General features: G+C 41.8%; 1 protein-coding gene across 1 annotated transcript in view; it reads right to left on the bottom strand.

The window, feature by feature from the left end:
- Nucleotides 1-1,629: 1,629 nt before the first annotated feature.
- LOC117413276 (ankyrin repeat and KH domain-containing protein 1) overlaps nucleotides 1,630-21,122 on the bottom strand; it is a 75,622-nt gene continuing 56,129 nt past the window's right edge. The window contains 10 exon segments of the mRNA XM_034022217.3: nucleotides 1,630-2,146; nucleotides 2,539-2,703; nucleotides 2,904-3,079; nucleotides 3,798-4,049; nucleotides 4,382-4,558; nucleotides 8,415-10,042; nucleotides 15,905-16,054; nucleotides 17,534-17,689; nucleotides 19,631-20,087; nucleotides 20,684-20,846. Of these exon segments, the coding sequence (XP_033878108.2) occupies nucleotides 2,087-2,146; nucleotides 2,539-2,703; nucleotides 2,904-3,079; nucleotides 3,798-4,049; nucleotides 4,382-4,558; nucleotides 8,415-10,042; nucleotides 15,905-16,054; nucleotides 17,534-17,689; nucleotides 19,631-20,087; nucleotides 20,684-20,846 (3,384 nt within the window). The 3' untranslated portion in view covers nucleotides 1,630-2,086.

The following is a 21,122-nucleotide window of genomic DNA, read 5'->3' as shown; positions in this document are numbered from 1 at the left end:
ACCGATTCTGGTATAAACAAGATGGCTGGTACCGACCTTGGTACCAATAAAAGGTGACTGGTACCTACTTTGGTACCAACCAGGTCACTGGTACAAGCTCTGGTACCGAGCAGTCACTGGTACGCACGCTGGTACTGTAGGAGTGCCCGAGTACTGACATCAGTACTTAAGGGGCTGCAAATCACCTGCTAACTAGAAAAATCTAGTAGACTTTATCGGCAGTGACCCTAAAGCAGACAGCAACGGCAAAATAAATAAATCCCGGTAGAAAAGGCTCCTGTCAATTTAACAGCACAGTGCAGCTAAAAGCCCTTAACACTGGCAGTGTGTCTCTGTGGCATGAAAAGCTGACTGAAAAAAACAGACAGCTAGCGCAGGACACCGTCTGTGTACAGAGACGAACCCAATAAAGAGATATATTATAGATATAGCATATAGGAAAAGGCTCTAGCAAGAAATAATATTGACTCTTGAAGAGCCGAGCAGTAAGGGACCGAGTCCCGGGAAGGGGCAGGGAGAGCCGCCTGCTTCGCACAGCACACAAGGCTGTAGTGGGACTTAATCAGAACCTTGGCTAAGATAGAATTATACGTTTAATATTAAAGCAAAATTATTTCAGAATAGAAATTTGAGATTGTGATCAACTTATCTGTAATTTTGGCTGAGGCAGGCTGAAAGAAAAGGTGCTGATCCCCTTGCGAGTCATCGATATCTCCTGGGGGCGGAGATGACGGCCGACGCAGACGGGGCTCTTAAAGGAGCAGCTTTGATATAAGTGCTCAGGTAAGTCAGGATATATCCCATTCGGTACTTGAAAAGGAACTCACTATTGCTACATAAAGAAAAAAATTCACCATCTCTTGAGTTTAAAGTTAATACAATACTGGTAGCAATTATCAGAGGACAGGTGCCCAGTGTGTCAGTGTTGAGGATTGTAGTGTGCTGTACTGTACTGCACATGTTTTTTCTGTTGTATGTTTATAGGTGAAACACCAGTTTCATTTTAATGCATTTGTTTTGACAGTGTTTTAGTTGTGTTTAGCAGAATGTTTGCAGTTTTGCTCTTCTGTAAAGGGCAGTTTTTAAGGAAAATAAGTCACCAGTTATTTTAATCATGCAGATAAATTATAGCAGCCTGCACAGCTGCAATTTTAGAGTGCATGAGATATATGGAGAAGCCTCACCACCTAAACATGCTGCGAATGCAGGTCATAGTGATCCAGAGACTATGTCCATGTCTATTACGGGCAATACATGAAATTTAGTCTTTGTGAAAATAGATTTTACTTTAATGATATAGATTATTATTAATATGCAGCCATGGCTGCATCAATGTTACAACCATAATTGTTGTATACAGTGTACACAGTCTGGTGTAGATATCGAACAAAAAGGTCTTGGTCTTAAGTTCACAAGGGTTTTCAAATTCATGAAAGTCTGTTTTAGACAGCGACCTCCATCCCAGTTTTTTATACTTCAGACCTGTGGAAAATGACGAAGTTGAGGCACCCCTAAACAATCAGATAAGAAGTCTGATATTTTCTCAACACACCACCCATGAGGGTTACTTGCCCTTCAACTATTTCCTGGCGACAAAAAGACAAGAAAGAAACTCGCACAGTAGCCTAGTACAGTTCCATCTTTTTATTGAATATTAAGGTAAATATTTCACATTAATACAGGCTACATAAAGTAGAGCCACTATACGACATGAAATTTACTCTTCTTTAACCCTTTTTAGTATGTAAACAATTATACATGTATTTACCACTCTAAAAGGTCGGATTTCTTTCTTTTTTTAAATGTAATTATCTAGTTCTCGGCTGCATATAAATAGCTTACAGTACTGTTCAGCCAGCAGCACAAGAACGGTTTATGTGGGTTTAAAGTCAAAATGGCTAAACTAAGTAGAGAATGTATCCTGTTGTACAGGCAATCATTTTGTTCATTGACAGTGGTAAATAAAAATAACAGCTCACACAGAAATTTTAGTTAGGCACATCAAAAATGGTCTCCTCTTTTCCAATGTAACTTTAGGACACAAGTTTACATATCTCTATTTTCTCTTATTATGCCTGTATCATCTTCAGTTAACATGGTTCAGATGCACATTTCCAATATGTGGTGCCCAGGTTCCAGTCCAGACCTGTAGAAACAGACAAATCGATTTGAATTAACAAGTGATGCAAAGCAGGGCTTGGGTTCCTAGTGTTCGTTTCACAAACTTTCAGAGCTTGTGTACATTCAACACACATGTTCAAATGATTTTACAAGAATCGTCACAAGAGCTTATATTTTAAATCTGGGCTTAAGAAATTCTCTATCTATAACAAACTTAATTACCCAGTGCACATCAAGGAAAAAAACATACAAAAAAAAAAAAACCAAAGCAAGAGCTCCCGCTACGGATGAAGTTCCCTAAATCCAGGGGGCTAGAACTGGCTGCCTTCCAGATAACTCTCTTTGAAAACTGTTGTCAAAGGAAGCGACGTTCTTGGCTCGTAACCCAGTTGTTTGAAATACCTTTTAGAATTTTACCTGCTGGGGATCTGCATTTTCCGCTGAGTTTGGGACAACCTTTAAGATGGGATTCCATGCAGGATCGGCAGTATGTAATCCATTATACATCTGGCCCCCTGGACCTTCCGCCATTGTTGGATGAGGAGGCATCATTGCGCCGCCGTACATGGACATCGGCAGACCCTGGAGAACAGGAGGTGGTGAGGTTCTGGGGTGGCTTGCTTCTTTGTCATTAAATGGTTTATATTGAAAAGCATTTTCTAGATTTCCAAGTTAGACAATCAACCACCAAATTACACCAAAACTATTTATATATTTTTTAGACTATAAAAAATGAAAATGTTAATAGAAATTCACAAAACCACAACATTTAATGCATTTACTTTAGGGAAATCCATGAAGTTACTAGGCATGGGCTGATGGAAGGTGTTAGAGGGCGCCACTATTCCAGTATCGTCTCGCTCCATGGGCTGATGCTGAGAAAAGGCAGATTGGTCTGACAGCTGCTGATGCATCATATGGTTACTCATGAGGGGCTGGGACCACCCAGACATGGCCTCTGAAAGAAGAAATGAGGTGCTCATTCAGAAATGCATTTTAAACAGTTTCCTTTTATTTGTATTTTACACACAAAGCATAGTAAATTGTAATGTGTTAAACCTGAAAACATGGTCTCCATTTTAACAGAAATGAAGATGTCAAAAGCCTGTTTCACCCTCAATGTACCAGTTGCTTAATTCAGCCCCATGTTTCCATTTTTCTTTTTTTTTTTCGTTTGAGAAGAATTCACTTTATAAAATGACTGAACTTGTTCTTTTTAATTGAACAATTATCAAACAAATTAAAGTGGGATGCCTAGCAGCAGACACAGACTACAGGCTTAAACTTGGTTTTGTCGGAGTTTGTACATGGTCACCGTCTCCTGCTCCTTAAACCCGTCAAGTGCACACCTTCAATGAAATTCATAATGTGGTTATTTGGAGCAGTCTTTTCAGGCTCCAAATATAACTAACTGTCTAGCCAAGGTTGAACAAGACCTCAATGTATTACCAATATCATAGTCAATGGTAGGTGGAACACTGCATCTGACCTAGTATGCTCTGCAGAAATTAGGTTGCTTATAATATGCAGGAACCAAACACTGCACATTACCCTTCAGAAATACAATGCTAGTAGTGAACACAAGCAAGCTTCAATAGAACCCCTTCTATCCAAACTGAATCTCATCCAAAAATGTTCCACTATAATACATAAACAGAAAACATAATGGCCCCTACCTGAAGCACTGCCTACACCAAACGACCAAATCCCCCCGTGTCCGACTGGGGCAGTGTAGTTGGTGTTGAGAAGTGCTGGATTGACGGAGCCAGTCTGCCGAATGCGAGCCAGTCTCTCTGTGCCGATGGGAGGGGGCACCTTGCGATCCTGGCTGGAGCTGCTGTTTTTAGCCTGAATCATGGTAGGAGCAGCGGTGGAAGCAGACAGAGGAGAGGACGTGCCAGAAGACACAGATGGAACGGGAGATTCGCCTGTTCAAACAATAAACAAAAACATGGATATTAATAAAAAATGACCATTCCACTAAAGAAACTGTTTATTTGATTTTCCAAAATCACATTGGCCTTATTTAAGCTCATATTTCATACCACATTTTGACTGTAGGGTGGAGGTGGGAGTCTAAAATGTTTATGTAATCCGAAGGAACATTTTAAACCGACAAATGTTTTTTGCAAGCTAGAATGAGGTGATAAAAACACACAAAAAAACCCCACAATGACACGGCATGCAACAGTGTTAGATTTAATGTCATGTTGCCCAAGGCAGAGTCTTTTCAAAACACACAGCAAATACCAGTACATACATGAGGTTGAAGCGCTCCAAGGGTGTGGGGAGAAATGCTGTCTGCTGAAGCTGGGAGTCCCTACGGGAGCGTGTCCTTGTAAAAAGACTGGGCTCCCTGATACGCTTGTGGCAAAGCTTGTCAGTGGCGTAGAAGAGGAAGAAATAGAATTGCCAGAAGGGTCTAGAGCATGCATTCCTGAAAATACACATGAGAAAATGGGTTTTAATTTTTTTCAATTTAAATGAAATGTATTTATTTATACAACTAAAATTAGGGGAACTGACTTGGCAAAACACAAATTGTGTGTATTATCCAGATAGTTATAATTAGGGGTTCTGTTTTCAGGGTTTATTGTTTTTTTATTTTATTTTAGTAGTCGCCAATTGATTTTACCCCATTTTTCTCCAAATTTGAAATAGCCAATTGTATTTTAGGCTCAGCTCACCGCTACCACGCCCACGGGAGCGGCAACGATGAACACACACTGTCCTCCAAAGTGTGTGCAGTCAGCTGACCGCTTCTTTTCCCTCTGCAGGCCTGTCATGCAGCCAACCCAGTGCTACAGCATCGGAGGACAACGCAGCTCTGGGCAGCTTACAGGCAAGCCCGCAGGCGCCCGGCCAGTCTATAGGGGTCGCTGGTGCACGGTGAGCCGAGGACACGGTGTGTGCTGCCGCCTGGGAACTCCAGTCCACGGTTGGCAGTGGAATAGCCTGGACTCGAACCGGCGACCTCCAGGCTATAGGGCGCATTCCTGCACTCCGCGCAGAGCGCCTTTACCAGACGTACCACTCGGGAGCCCTTATTGTTTATTAATTAAGTATTTCTTTTTTACAGGCTCGAATTCTGCATGCACAGCGATGGGGAAATTGGGCAAAAATCTAGTTATTTTATCAAACTATTAACAAATAAAACATCAGAAGCTTTACATTTGTAATATACTCCCATCTAATACACTTTTAAACCCCAGTTCCCTTTGGAAGGTAGGAATTAAGCTGCATCAGAATTGAACCTAAAATCAGAACCCCTAATCATAAGACAAAAGAGTTATTTGGCAACTGGTAAGCAGAAAAAATGCACATTATTTGGGATGGTTAAAGCTCAGTTAATGACCGAGTTCATAAAATGATGTGGAAGGAGCTGCAACTCTCAAATGGATTGAACACCTGTACTGATGAGTCAGTCAAGGAAATTAATTAGAATAGTCTGAAATTTTGGAATTGGATATAAAAACACATTTGATTAGGCGATTCCTTTATTTCTTTTCAAAAATGTAGTATGTCATGCACTGAAAATACACATCTGTGAGTATAAATTGTTTGGTTGCTTATGCATGCAGCATTCCTGTGTAGCTATGTAGGTCAGCCAATAAGATTTGTAGCTGAGCAAGCAAACGTGTAAATAAGTGGAGTGGAAGTTTACGGGTGAAAATCAGGTGAAAAAATGGCGAAAGAAGTGCGAGCAAAGTGGCAAATATCACTGCTAAGCAGAGAACTGAAATATCCAAAGGGAACATTTCCTGAAAGTGGTGGCATTATGTTTTGTATAGCATGTAATTTTCCTGTGGATTACAAACTAAAAGCAAGCTGTGACAAACATATTCAAAGCAGTTTACACAAAATGTGAAAATCAAATCAATGTGTATCCGTATACTGCACACCCTCCCTGAACGTCCCTTGTTTTTGCCCCTGCCATTGTGATAGCACGAAACATACCCGCCAGCTAATCATAGTACACAGCGAGTTAGACCTTGTTGTTTTGCTTTAGTTTTAAAAATGGAATTTATGTATCAAATTAAGATTAAAAATCAGACCTCAATAAATCGTTTTGGAAATGTGGGATTATTTAGAAGAATATGACCGAAAACTGAGGTGAATAACAGTCCCAGATTTCAACCAGATGTCTCGGCATTCACTGTATTTATATATTATGGGACCATACAATTCTGGGTATTTACCCACTTCACCAATCAATTTTTCCATATTTTCTTTGCTCTGTTACCAGTTTGCTGCTGAATTACGTGCCGGAGGTGGTCGCTTAGGAAGCAAGTGAATCAGCTCCTTAGTGGATTCCCGCTTGCAGTGAGACCGCTGCAGCATCTCATCTACCGCGGGACCGAGCGTATGCCCTGGAGTCATCTAGGCGTCCAGCAGCAGTGCTTTGTCCCCGTCAGGCACAGCTCATCCAGCTGTTGTGGTGAGGGTCTGTGGTTCTCAGAGAGGGACTGCAGCAAATGCGACTGGTAGGCTACTAGGATGATATTGTAGTTCCCTAGCCGTGCAGCGAACGCCCCAGGTGAATAGGCTCTTGAGGATCACCTCAAACCCAGCACTGCTTGTTAGGAGCGCCAAATTAGGCACCAGGACCAAGGCAGCAATGGAAGCCTCAACCAGTGGAAAATGGGCCAGGCCCAGCTTTTCCGCATCATGCATCCTATATAGGGTGTCCATCGAATAGGAAACAGCAGAGGACTGGATTTCATTTAGAAATTCCGGGTGAATATTGGGGGTGGGGGGGGGGGGGTGATATGGGAGAGGCAGTAGGCTCATTGGGAAATACTGATTGCCTTGTTTCTCCTGGTTGCAGTGGCCCTCTAGATTAGCAGTATGAGCTTTGCTGGCAGGGAGAGCTTAACCGCTGGGGACGTGCTGTCCAACTCCATGTCCTCCATGACGGGAACGCCAGCTCCTGTTCGCCAACCTCCTCATTATGTCTTCCTGCCAATCTGCACTTACAGCCCCATGGGGCCCCCATGGTGGCAGGCGGGGCAGGCGGCGCCAAACATTCCCGCAGTAATTCAGCGAGAACAGTTCCTTGGTGGGAAACAGCTGCCCAGATCTTTTCCATCTACTCAGAGTCTGCCTATCGCCTGGAACAGCGACTCTTCTTTCTCTTCTGCGGGGAAGGGAAAAGAGAGGCAGAGCTCGAGGAAGATGATTTCCTGCATGGGCTACTTTCATGGGTGCAACGTCCGCTCTTCCTTTGCGCAGAGCATGGGGTGAGGACACAGCCATCTCTAAAAGAGTGTGATGGGGGAGAGTGCTGAGCAGGAGTAAGGGACACAGAACATTCCTTAGAGCTGTCGGATAACCTCTTCAAGCGCGCGCTTGGAGAAAGGGGCACAATTTGCAGAAACTGTGATTACCCAGTACCTCCTTGGCATGCTCTGGCCCCAGGCAGGAAGAGCACCTGCTGTGCTTGTCCTCCACAGTCAGAGTGGCCTTGAACCCGGGCATGATGCAAGGAGCAAGTAATGCACAGTATAGGTTTGCACAGTTGTTGCCTCAATCTGCTTAGCGGCACCAGTTTGGCACCGGTCAGTACCGGTTCACTGTATTTAACACCAGGTCGGTACTGGCATAGAAATATGCGAGCACATTCCTTTTGATACCTCGGGGGAGGAGTCATGATTGCGTGAGACTCGGTGAGCAGCTGTGGTGTACAACATTCAGGATTCGGGTCTTTAGGAGAAAAATACCTATTCAGTAATGGTTATATTTCGTACTTGAAAGGGAACCGATACGCAATTTATGACTGTGCAAATTAATAGAAGCTTCTTGCTCTTGCACAGCAGTGATAGCACCAATTTCTCACCAACTGTATGGGGCTGCTTTGCTTTTGCAACATGGAGGCTAAAGAAACTAACTTTACAAGACAAACAAATACTAACCAAATAACACAATCAAAATAGCAAGACTTTCTTATGATGTTTCTGAACACTGTTTTGGGCCAACGGTATTACTGTTTCTTCATGCGACTGTCGCTGCCAATAGTGATTCCAGTAAAACTGGGCACCAATATGAATACAAGCAGACAGTGGAGACTGGGCGCAATGAGCAGATACGGTATGTGTGCTAATTATTCATGAATGGGACATCCAGCTTGCAAAGATGTGAATGGAAGTAGTTACCACAAGCCATGTAGATAAAGAAAAAAGGAAAGATCATGTAAACAGTTAAACTTCAAAACATGGTGTCAATTACCAATTTACATGAATTATACTGTCACTAAAATCTAAAACTTGATTAAGACAGTAATAAGCCAATCTTACCAATGGGACTTGTTACAATCCGCTGGGACGCAGACCTGTACCCAGGAGCCTTGGAGCCATCAGGAGGAAGCACGTTTTCCAGCTGTCCCATGTTACTCATGTACGTGGCTGGTGCGTTGTAGGCTTGATCAGGTGGTGTTCGCGTAGGCAGGTGGCAAGCGCCCCAGACTGGGTTGGTATTCACCTGGCTATTATCGAAGATGCTGCTGAAGTGATTGAAAATCGCTGCAGGACTGAAGTTTGGAGGCAGGGCTTTGTTTCCATGATTGAAGTGCACCTGTGAACCATTCATCATGCTGATGGAGGAGAGCTGCATGGAAGGAGGCACGCCAGCCTGCTTGATGGGATCCTGCGACTGTGCCGACTGGACGAAGACCGACTGCTGCTCCTGCTGCAGGGCGGAGCCGGGGACCATGGGGTAGAAGGAGCCACCGTGCTGAATTCGGGGGGAAGCGTGAGGGGCCGGAGCAGCGAAACGAGGTAAAGTGTTGCTGGTGTGAGTTACGGAGCTGGCGCAGACAGTGACTGTGCGGCTTGTGGATAGGCTGGAGGAAGCCATGTGTCCGTGATCGTCGTGAGATGCGTAGGGCATCGATAAAGGTGGCCTGCTGTCATGCATGCCGGCTACAGCAGGCTGAAGTGAAGGCATTGATGAAGCCGTAGAAGAGAAAACTCCGATCACTCCAGAGTTACTGCTCTCCGAAGAGCTGCCTGGGACGGCCGGCTGCATCATGTGCCCTGCTGTTGTCTGTTCGGAGCTGCCGGAGTTCTTGTCCTTCATCACGGACACAGGGGAGCACGGTTCGTTCTTGGGGGCGGGTGGTGCGATGGGGGGTGGCGGAGGGGGGGTGGGTGGAGTGGTGGGCTGCCCGCAGTGCAGAGGCGCTGGGGAGCTGGCAGGTCGGGAGCTGCAGACGCTGGTCACAGTTGAGGTCACTGTTGTCACAGTACTCGTCTTGGGATCAGAGGTAAAGAGCTGCTTTCTGACCGATGAGGGAGTGGGGCTGTTGGTCAGGCAGGCAGCAGACTGAGTGATGTGACAGGGAGGTGATACGGTGACGGGAAGGGTGTTTGTGTTCGCTGTATAATCTGTGTGGGAGGTAGTGTGACAGCCGGGGCGAAGGGCACCGCCGTTGTGCTTCGGGGAGCTGTTGTTGCTACCGGGACTGACGGGCCTCACTGGGAACGGCCCCCAGGTATTTGGAGACGGGGAGAAGGTGCCACCGAACTGTGCCATGGGCAAGCGGGGGTGTCTGATCTGGTGCATGGTCTGGGCAGCAAGCAAGGCAAGCTGGGGGTGGGCGTAGGCCAAAGGGAGAGAGACGGGAAAAGGAGGGCGCACGCTTGTTGAAATGTTCTTGTTCAGCTTGTTTCCAGACAGCGATGTTGATGGCGAGGAGGGCTGGAAAGACACCGAGGACGATGGAACCAATGAAACCATAGCCTTGTTTCCAGACGCAGTGGTGCTGGTAGCTCCGGTTGATGTAGTGAAAGTTGACCCGATTTTGGTGTTGGCACCAGGGGTTCTGATATGATTGCGGGGAATCAGGTCCTCTAGTTCCTTGGCAGGGTCTTGAATCAGTGCGTTGATGAGCTGCACTGCATGTCTGGTTGATTCTGTTCCCCCCCTGTAAAAAATGAATATCAAATTAAATAAATGACCCTATTAGAACACAGTGTGCAATATGAACTAAAATACTGTCGATGATTTCAAATCTAATAAACTGAGGGACTGCACAATATTTCCTGGTTATGAAAGAACATCTTTTTATAGTATATTCTTTAAAAATTTGAGTTAATGCTTTCAACTTTATACCATGGCTTGGTTGCTGGAATCGCACGATGAAGTTCCCAAAAATAATTTCCTAACCGTTCATAAACTTTCTTCCAATCGCCATGTGTTTTATGAGCCAAGGATTGGCGCAAACAGGAAATGACAACCAGGCAAAGCACATGATTTTGAAGAATTTCCTGTTACTGCAAGATATTACATTCCTTTCAAGAATTTACATTCGAGGACTGCGTTTCATTAAAGGTTTATCTTTTTTTTTTTTTTTTGCTTTAAGTGGTACTTCTCTGAGCTAGGGTTGCAGTGATACAAGCTGAACAGAAAATGGCAATATCCCGATAAATCAACTGGATCTAGAACTATATTTCTTTTAGATCATTTTAAAGATAATTAACAGTTGTATTAATGTCAACAACAGTACTGAATATAATTTCAAAGACAATATAAATATTTTACTGAATTGTATTCTTGTAAACCTCCAATAGTACAATGTCCAGACAATAAACTGACTACAACACTAAATCCACTTTAACTTTCAGTAAACTATGAAAAAAAGAAAGAAAATTGCCTACAATAAAGAGTCAAACTTGGTTATACTTACAGTAGATAGAAATATAGATACTGAATGCTTTACTGGAAAGAATGAACCCCTAGTCTCAGTATTACATTGAATGAAATGGTCACCATTGTGGTATTTAAGAACATTTGAACGAATGTTAATGACATAACCGTAATAGATTTGTTTTCCTATTTCATTGAAATATGAACTCCCTAAAAAGCAGGCAGGGTTAGACAATAGCACTATCCCTGCACCCATTCTATGTAGTATTATTACATAAAAATGCCCGAGTCTCTACTCTGGGGTCTGGACTTTTAACAACCCCACCCCCCAGCCCCCCGAGGAAATGCAGACTTTACTGTAACTAAAGGCCATACAAAGCCATTCTTTATTAACAACGGAGATCTGCTGGAAGTACAGTGGTAGCCACAGCCAACAATTTAAATGTTGCAACAACACAAAAATGGAGGCTGTGTGGTCCAGTGGTTAAAGAAAAGGGCTTGTAACCAGGAGGTCCCCGGTTCAAATCCCACCTCAGCCACTGACTCATTGTGTGACCCTGAGCAAGTCACTTCACCTCCTTGTGCTCCGTCTTTTGGGCGAGACGTAGTTGTGAGTGACTCTGCAGCTGATACATAGTTCACACACCCTAGTCTCTGTAAGTCGCCTTGGATAAAGGCGCCTGCTAAATAAACAAATAATAATAATAATAATAATAAAAATGTCGCAGCTTTGCAATCCTGTTTTTTCTGACAATTAAATCAGCTGCACTTTATTAGTCCTGCCACCACCCACCCCCAAAATGGGAACAGAAAATGCATTTAACAAACCAGGAGGAACGATGAGGAGTGTTGCTAAACAGGACATGGTTTTGGATTTCTGCTCTACGTGAACTGATTGTTCACGCTTGTTCAAACGAGAGGAGTTATTTAACTAAATAAATATAGCAGGCTATAAAAAATGCAAATACAGCTCAAAACATTCACCCTTTAAGTGTACAGGAGATGTGCAGCATCCTTATTCTAATATTACTGTAAATATGTATTTGTATACTACCTGTACAGTCCTTGTACACTTCCAACTATAACGATGCACTACTCTGTACCAAACTATTATACAGTGCTGTTAATTTTGTATTTAACTGTATATGCATGAAAGGTGCAAAAATGAAAACAGAGCATTGAACTTAATAATGCACTGAAGTCCAACGACAATCAAAACCGCAACAGTTTACATAGTCCAGATGGCAGTGGCACAGATTTTGCTATGTAATCGTGGTGTGGAAAATCAAGTCATACTGTATGTTATGCACATTTGTCATAACTTGTGTTTTCCTAGAACATAGAAGGTAAGTGATTTTTTTTCTTTATTCTGTCCATTGGGCAGATCAGAAAAAAAAAGTATTATAATTAGTGGTGCAACAATTGATCGATTCATAGATTACTGATTTTCTGTCCTTAAATTTCCTGAGCTTCGATTACATATTGGCAAATCGATGCATCAAATTAAAACCCAGTTAGAAGTCTCCTGTTGCCGGTTTCCATTGAAACCTCGAGTGCGCTTCTTTTAGTGCTAATACGGTACACTAACGTCTGCGCGTTGCTATGATATGTACTTCAGGCCTCTACAGTCGCTTTGGATATACCCCATGTAAAATGAGTTGAGTTCACTGGTGGGTCTATGCATTTGTTTGCAGTAAAAAGTTACATGCAAGAACACAGCATATACCTTTTATGTTACGTGTAATCATTTAAAAAAAAAACGCCAATATTAAATCTACCCATTACTTTATTTATTTATTTATTTATTTAAATTTTTTTCCCGGGAGTTATTTTCAGAAAGATTACTCCGAGATGGATTTTCTTTCTTTTTGTCCATCACTGCATCACCAAAACCACTGCAGGCATTGGGGAAAATGACATTGGAGGAAATGTAAAACACAACACATAGAAATGAGAAAGGATATGTATGTGTTTTATTGAAAGATAGGAGTTTGCTCAGTAAACAGAACAAACTACTATTCTTTGAAAGGGTGCATATCACATAGACTTCAGTTCCACAGTGAAAAGTACCGCGCCGTATTTGGACATTTTTATAGCTGGCTGTGGCTACCACTGTAGCCCTGGCAAGCTTAAGGATCACCTCCAAGTCCCAACACTGCTTGTTGGGGCAGATAACATTCTTGTACAAGAGCGCTAAATTAGGTGCCTGTACCAATGCTGCAATAGAAGCTGCGTTGGTACAGGCACCTAATATAGCAATAGAAGTCTCTACTGGCAGAAACTGGGCCGGGGGCGTGCACGGGAGAGGTGGCAGGCTCGTCACTGAAGATTGACTGCCTTGCCTCACCTTCTGTAGACTATGGCACCTGCAACAATGGAGTGTCCCTCTTGATCAATGGCATAAGCTCTGCTGAGAGCAAGAGCTTAACCGCAGAGGACGTGCTGTCTGACTCCACCTTCTCAGGATGGGAATGCCAGCTACTGTTCGCCACTTCCTCAGAGGCCGTGATGCAGAGAGCATCGTCTTGCTGCCAATCTGCACTCGTAGCCCCCTGGGACCCCAAAGGCACAGACGGGGCAGGCGGTGCCGAATGTTCTCGCAGCAACTCTGCAAGGACAGCTCCTTAGTGGGAAACTGCTGCCCAGAGCTTCTCCATTTGCACGGAGCCGCCAATCGCATGGACTGGTTACTCCTCTTCGGAGGAGGAGGATAAGGACAGGCAGAGGAGGATGAGGAAGACCATGAAGACGGCTTCCTGTGTGGGCTACTTTCATGGGTGCGTCGTCCGCTCTCCCTTGGCACAGAGCCATGGGGTGAGGACGCAGCCACCTCTCTACCAGAGGAGTGAGGGACGCAGAGCGCTCTGTAGAGCTGCGGGAGAGATGTTTCTCCAATGTGCACTTGGAGAAATGTGCACAAAAAACTCGCAGAAACTGCGGTTCACCAGTACCTCCTTTGCGTGCTCTGGCCCCAGGCAGGAAGAGCATCTGCCTTGTTTGTCTTCCACAGGCAGACTGGCCTTGCACCTACTGAGAAATGGGTTGAACTTGTATGGACTACCAGTATACTGGATCTCCAAACAAAATATAACCACATTCTACTGGCAAGAGCCTTGCACTGTCCCTGTGGAATTGAAATTAATTATTGTTATTATTTTTATAAGAATAAGAATATTAGGTAGCGGGAAATGTGGGCAATAGTGTAGCCAATTATAGATTTACTACCAGTATTTTGAGAATGTATAAATTACTTGTATATCATTAACCTAAAGTGCTGGATTTTAACTCCGTTCATAATGATTTCCATTACACGAGAGTAGATGTTAAAACTTCATGCTGATTTGAACTCGGCTCTCGCCAAGATAAGCACCAACTAAGACGTAGCTTTACAGTAAACTAATGTGATCCATATGTGTCTCCATCCATTTACGTTTCCTTCCATATGATGATGTAGATATCCTTCTGTCTGGTGTTAATGGCTGAAGTGTAATGCTGGCTCCAGGGATCAGCTTATTTTGCCTCCCTGGCGCATCAGCACACACAACGGCTGCGATGCTGGCTCCGGGGATCAACCAAAGTGCGGCCTCCCCAGCGCATCAGCATGACAACCGTCTGGATTGAGCTAAGTAGGGTACATCTCTGGGGTTTTCAACTACCATAAGGATCAGAATTGCTGAAGCAACAGTTCTGTACGAAAACCTACTCAAATTCAAGTCACACCCCAAATATGAACCCCCCCCCCCCCCCCCCCAAAAAAAAAGTTACATTATTTTAATTTCTAGGTGCCAGCAGGGAACACTATTACTGTACATTAAAGCATCAGAGTAAGTCACCTCCTATAGTACAAATGCAATTGGCAAAATAAATATGTACAGTACTTAAAGTATCGCTACCAGTTATTGCCACTATTGTCTCGCTGTTTCACTTTCATATTACACATTATGAAACACACTGCAGCCCAAACCGAATAACATAACCTCCCAGGTCTGGATTAACCCCCTATACCTGCAGCCCTTAACAGTCTCTGCCCTTCCAATGACGTGTCGACTGAGCACGGGCTTGTACGTCTTTGAATCTGCATTAGTGAGCTGGTCATCCACTGGACGGGTCTACACAACAGGTTGGCTACGCAGTGCGGCGTTGTGTGTGAATGCTCCGTGGAGATGGACAAATCAACACCCAGCAATAACACAGTCCTGAAGCACTATACTTTGTTAATAGTCCTGGTTCCAATTAAGCAGACACTTTTTTTTATTCCAGTCACTTCTTAGCACAGTCCCAGCGCAGCAGCTTGCTCCTCTCACACGTCATTCCTCACGCATCACCCCCACCTCGTTCTTGCGCCGCTTCCACTGCACGGCCATAGGATGCAAGCAGCCTGAATGACATGAAATGTAACCCCGAATCCAAGTCGCTCCCCCCAAATTTGAACTTATTTCGGTATTTATTCATTAAAAAAATTAAATGAATAAATACGGTATATATTATATATGTACGTGCATAATACATCTATATGCAGTCAAATACATGAATAGTACACAACGCTTTCTCATGGAACGTTGGTATTTTTTACAATTCTTTTGTATTTGTGTAACGCTCTGTCTGGCTTTTTGTTTTGTTTCCCTTGCTTTTTGTATTATATTTTTTGGTGGCCAAATGAGGCAGGCGGCACTTGCGGTTCTCCAACACAACCTAAAAACGAAGTGTAAACCCAGTTTAAGAAAGCTGCATGATATCAAGGCCAAATTGGAACGCAGACAGAAACATTTAAATATACCCTCCCGCATTTTAATATTAATTAGATTATTTTCATTGGGAAGGAGAATTTTTTTCCCCTACAAGAAAACTACATGGAAACCCAAATTGCCCGAAAGGTATTACCAAAACAGCTTGAGAAAAAGGTGAGACTTATTTTATTTTTTCCATGGAAACCCTGCCATTGTTTAACTGACAAGGAAGGAAGGTTTCCAAGTGTGGATTGCTATGTGATGCTACGCATCTCTGACTTACATTATCTGTGCCATTATCCTGTAATATCGCGGCAATTGATTTGACAAACGATTCAAATAACAATTTCTGTATCACTGCACAAAAAAAACCCAGATTTAATCAGGAACCTAAGCTCTTTAAAAGCACAAACCTGATCGTGATCATTCTTTCTCCGTTCTTATCTTTCTGCTTATCCACGTCAATGTGCGCTCCAGTGACATCCTGAATGGCAGTGATGTTACAGCCTCCTCGCCCCATTATTCTTGACACAACAGAGGCAGGAACCGAGAGTTTCTTAGATCTGGGGAAAACAAGAATAGGGGTGAGTCAGTATGCCGGTTTAGGGACGTGACGGTATTGATGACGTTCCTGTTATGCTACATTGGAAGAATTATTTAGTTAGTAGGTCTACATGTTTACTATGCCAAACATAATATATCGGTATTCATTATTCTAAACAATGTTTTCAATACTGTACTGTACATGTTTGTGTTTTAAGCAAAATTACAGATCATTTGCTAATTTTGGAAGGACTTTTATTTATTTATTTTTGTACATTAGAATTGTTCTAGCAAACAAACTACAACAACACGTTATGACCAATATAGATCTTAACCCTTTGCTGTCCTATGTCGGACCAGGTCCAACATTACAATTTTGTAATTTTTGCAGACATCTGCAGAGCTTTTTGAAATGTTATAGTAATAAAATAATGACTTGGATCGCATTATTGAGGAGTTTGGTGATAAAACGAGTGATCAGGAGATGATTTATCGGTATGCACGACTATGAAGAGGTATGTGAAAAATACAGCGAACAAGGGGTGGGGCGGGGCTGGAGATGCAGTACCGAGTGTCCTGTTGATATGCAGTGCCTTTTAAACTTGTTTTACTGTGAAAAAAACTTAAAAAACAGCGCGTCTAAAATAAACTGAGTGTGTGAAAATAAATTGGACCTGACGCGCCTGAGACGCACTGAATAAATTGACTGCAAATGGTTAATAGAATAATACACACTGTGGCAGTATAACATATATTGTACAACTTTAGGGTGTTTTTTTAAAGTTTAAAAAACATAAATGGCTATGCTTTTTTTCAGCATTTTGTTGTAGTAATATTTAAAACAGCCAAAGCTTATAGTACTCCGTGAAAGCAAGTGTGATTTTCGTGAATTACCGTAATTAAATTTACAGTAGTAAATCTCAATTTTTAATAAGCCTTCATTTTATAACTTGCATGATGTACTGTATGCCATGATATTAAGGTTACCATTTATCATACTGTGCAGATTTTATACTGGCCCATCCCTACAAGAAAACATTTTAATTAACACCCAAAGTTATCAAGATAATACCTGCTCAGCATATTATAATCACCACAGTGCAGGTAAGGGTTTACAGTCAATATCATTGTATTAGTAAAATGATGTAGACCTCCGAGGACTACTGCAAATAAGATTCATTTTATTAAATAAATGATTATTTTAAAAATGTGAAAACTACCATTTACCCAAAGCTTTTAATCTATTTAAAATAGATATTTACAGCCGTGAATGAATCAAATTGCATTTAGAGTTGTGTGATTAATATTTCTAAATTAGCTGAGACTTCTTTATTGGACCTTTATTACACAGTGGCTTTCAATTAGACAAGTTGCAATTATTTTATCTACAGTTTAGAATTGATTTGTAGAATAAAGCATACATTGGCTTAGTAACAGTAAATTAAACAGCACCAACAATAAATACTCTGAAGGAGTAAAAAAATAAATAAAACATCTACCTTCTTACAACCTCTTTCCAACCATCCTCTCTTTTCTGGCCTCTTTTTGGACTGGTCAAGTTCATTTTTCCATTTGGAGAAGATACTGGCAGTGATACAGTTTTAAATGTGGCAGATAATGAATTTGTATTCATGTCACTGATGCAGTCTTGTATTCTGAAAATCAAATTAAGACTCATTACAAAAAACAAACATGTGGATACGAAACACAAAAGACAGCAAAAAAGCATTTTTAAATCACACCACAAGATTCAAAATATGGCAATGACACAGATTAAGCGGGGAAATAACCTTCTCATAGCCCCTTCAAAACAGATTCCCAGTGCTTTATATAAAACAGTACTAGCCTAAATCCCTTCTCCTTGGGATGTTCAACACTGGCCCTTGGGCATTTGGTTTAAACCATCTCATATACTCATTTTAAATCTGCCTTGCACTTCAGTGTACAGTAGTCATGTTGCTGGAGACAGTATGCAAGTATTCTCTGTGCATTAAATTGCAAATTCAGCTGTTCTGAACCAATTATGTCAATGGGAAAACTGAAATGATTGTATGCTGGCAAGTCTGTCTTGCTAGCCATTACAGTATCTGAGGGACCATGATGAATTAGATGGGGGGGGGGGGGGGGGGGGTCTTGTTAACTGCAATTGCTTCAACATCTGAATGGATTTAGTAAGTGATTACCCTTATAAAAGGTGTGTTGATGTGAATTTGAGAGAAATAAATGTGTGACAGGCAACCAGATAAGACTAGGGTGATGCATCGATGTATCCTATCCTTTGATCACCATCGATGGTCAAGCATGTACATAATTACTTTAATTTGTTTTTGTTGCCTGCTTGATTTTTGACATGCACATTAATACAACAATCAAAAAAGGTAAGTATTTGGGTTCAATAAATAAATGGCGAAAAATCAACAAAGATCGCTTTCCAAATGTAACCTGCTTGGCCAGAAGCATCTTAAGCATCCCAGCAACATTATTCCCTAAGCAAGCGGCTTTTCAGCAATGCTTGGCAGATTGAAAACAAGCTGCGTTTCTCTTACAAAGCAAAGAATGTGGATGCTATCATGTTTGTTAACAAAAACAAAGTATAAGAAATGGACAATAAGGATAAGTATAAGAAATGGACAATAATGGACTGTTTTTTGTTATGTTGTTGCCGTTTCCATTACTTGGATTCACTTGTTTAATTTGTCAATGGATTATTTCTGCTTTTACCACCATTTGGCACCGATCAAGTCCACAAGTTATGTATAATAGGATGTCATTTAATTTATGGAATAGTTTTCAATAATGCAGTAGCTATTCAGTATATAAAATCAGTAGTTGTAAATGCTTCTGTTTGTTTTGGTAACATCAATGCATTGGCTGTTTTGGGAAACTATGCTAATGGTAAAAAAGGCATAATTGTCCCAGCCTTATAACCAGACTGGTTCTTCCAAAAGAACACAGAAACCACAAGAGATCTCCAATCCAGAGGACTACCTATATTTTATGACAATTACACAGGACTAGCAATACCCAATTCTTCACTCACTAACAAAATGCAAAATGTTACAGATTATTGCATTTTTTTTGTTTGTTGGTATACCTGCCACCAAACTTAGAATGCTTCAGCCTGTCCAGAAGGCAGCTGCCAGACTGCTTTCTCATACTCGTCATTCTCAACACATTATTCCAGTGCTCATATCCTTGCATTGGTTACTAGCGAGCTACCGAAGAACTACTAACTGTATATTCCTACTCGTTCCTTGAGATAAAAAAAATGCAGAACTTTTAGTTGTTTCAAAAAGTCATCTTAAATCAGCTGGAGCCAGAGCTTTTTGCTGTTGTGCGCCTCGGTTCTGGAACTCTATTTGGTTACCATTAGACAGGTTGAAACATTGGATTCTTTTAAGTCTAAATTGAAAACATACTTTTTTGAATGTGCTTTTATACAATTGGTTGTAACTGGAGTGCACTATATATTGAGCTATTTTGTTTAACTTTGTACAGCGTTCTGGGATGCCATGGCGTGAAGGGTGTATATAAAAATTAATTTGTATTGTATTACTGCATTCAAATGCAAAGAGATCCAATGGGGTCCCACTTACTTTGGCTGATTTTTGGGAACAGAGGAAGCAAACTTCTCATCTCTCAGAGACGAATGCAACATTGTGGCCTGCCTCTTTTCCCCAGACGAGGGTAGGTCTGGAAGGTAGTTTAGCTCCTGGCTCTTGCTGCCGCTGCTGCTCTCACTGTTGCAGTCAGTGCTGTCGAGGTTATCAGAATCACTGTTCCCCCCAGCCCCACCACCCCTCGGCTCCCCATGAATTTTATTTTTGTCCGCCTTCTGTTGTGCTAAAGACATTTGAGGATCTTGTAATATAATCTGAATATTTTGGGAAGTGTCTATAGTTTTATTTTTCTTGTTTTTCCGGTTAGTACTTGGCGTGGTCACCACATTGGCACGCTTCTTCCCAAACGCATTGGTAAAGGTGGGGGAGGTGGCAGAAATGCCAATTGTGGTGGTCGTGGTTGCACTTGGAGGCTCGATGGGAACTTCAGGTTCTGCAAACAGAAAAAGGAAGGAGTTAAAAAAAAAAAAGTCAACTTACAGAAAATTAAACAAGTCTTTCAGCACTATGTAACTACGCAAAGTGACAGCCATAATATAACTAATTAAATCGTTTCGGTCTTGGAAAGTCAAAAGGACAAATATTACATATGAGCATACTCAAGGACGGGACATGTTTACTGGTCTGCTGGGTTGAATGGAATTGTTTTTCTTAGACTACATTGGTTTAGAGGGGAGTTATTCTTTCTTGGCCTAGTTAAAAGGTCTGCACTATTAAAGTTAAAACTATTACAAGAAGTTTGAAATCTCATTTTGTACCCTATATATTCAGTGCCTTTACCATTGCTTAATTTAACTTTTTGGTTTAACACGTATACACCTTTAAAGGGTTAACACTATATTGCAGCCTTCTCAATGTTACCCTTCCCCCTGCCCCCCACACGCACTTTTTCCATCTCTATCTACAGTTGCACTATAATCAAATACACATTTTATCATAGTGTAGCCAAATTAGGTTACTATTTTTGATAAATAGCTTCGGGCGGATATAAAAGGGCCTAATAGAAGTGTTAATTAAATGAAATTATACCCTCAGAGGAATCTTTTTCTGGATCTTGCATTTCTGAAACCTCCTTAGTCTTAGCTTCTTCCTCCTCCTGTTTTCTTTTTTGCTCCTCTTTCTTCTTCTTTCTCTTCTCCTTGCGTTTCTCTCTCTTGGCTGCTAGAGCCTGCTTCTTGCTTTCTTCTCGGGACTATTGTAGAAAAAGGGAGGGATCAAAACAACACCCATATGTTGGAATCATTACACAATTGTAAAGACTTGCAGCTTTCACTCCACTATCCACCCTATAATATATACAGTATGATCTTTTCACAGTATATTAAAACAGCACCTTGATTATTCCTATAGTCAGAGAAGCTTGGATTAGTTTCATTATACCAATATTGAGAAACACAAAACTAAACTCCAAATACAAGCACTGACTCCAATGCATAGGATAAACAATCAAACTTCAGAACTCAACCTC

Source organism: Acipenser ruthenus, chromosome 23 (assembly GCF_902713425.1).
Source record: "Acipenser ruthenus chromosome 23, fAciRut3.2 maternal haplotype, whole genome shotgun sequence".
In the NCBI taxonomy this organism is placed as follows: domain Eukaryota; kingdom Metazoa; phylum Chordata; class Actinopteri; order Acipenseriformes; family Acipenseridae; genus Acipenser; species Acipenser ruthenus.
This window is presented reverse-complemented; position numbering and strand designations above follow the sequence as displayed.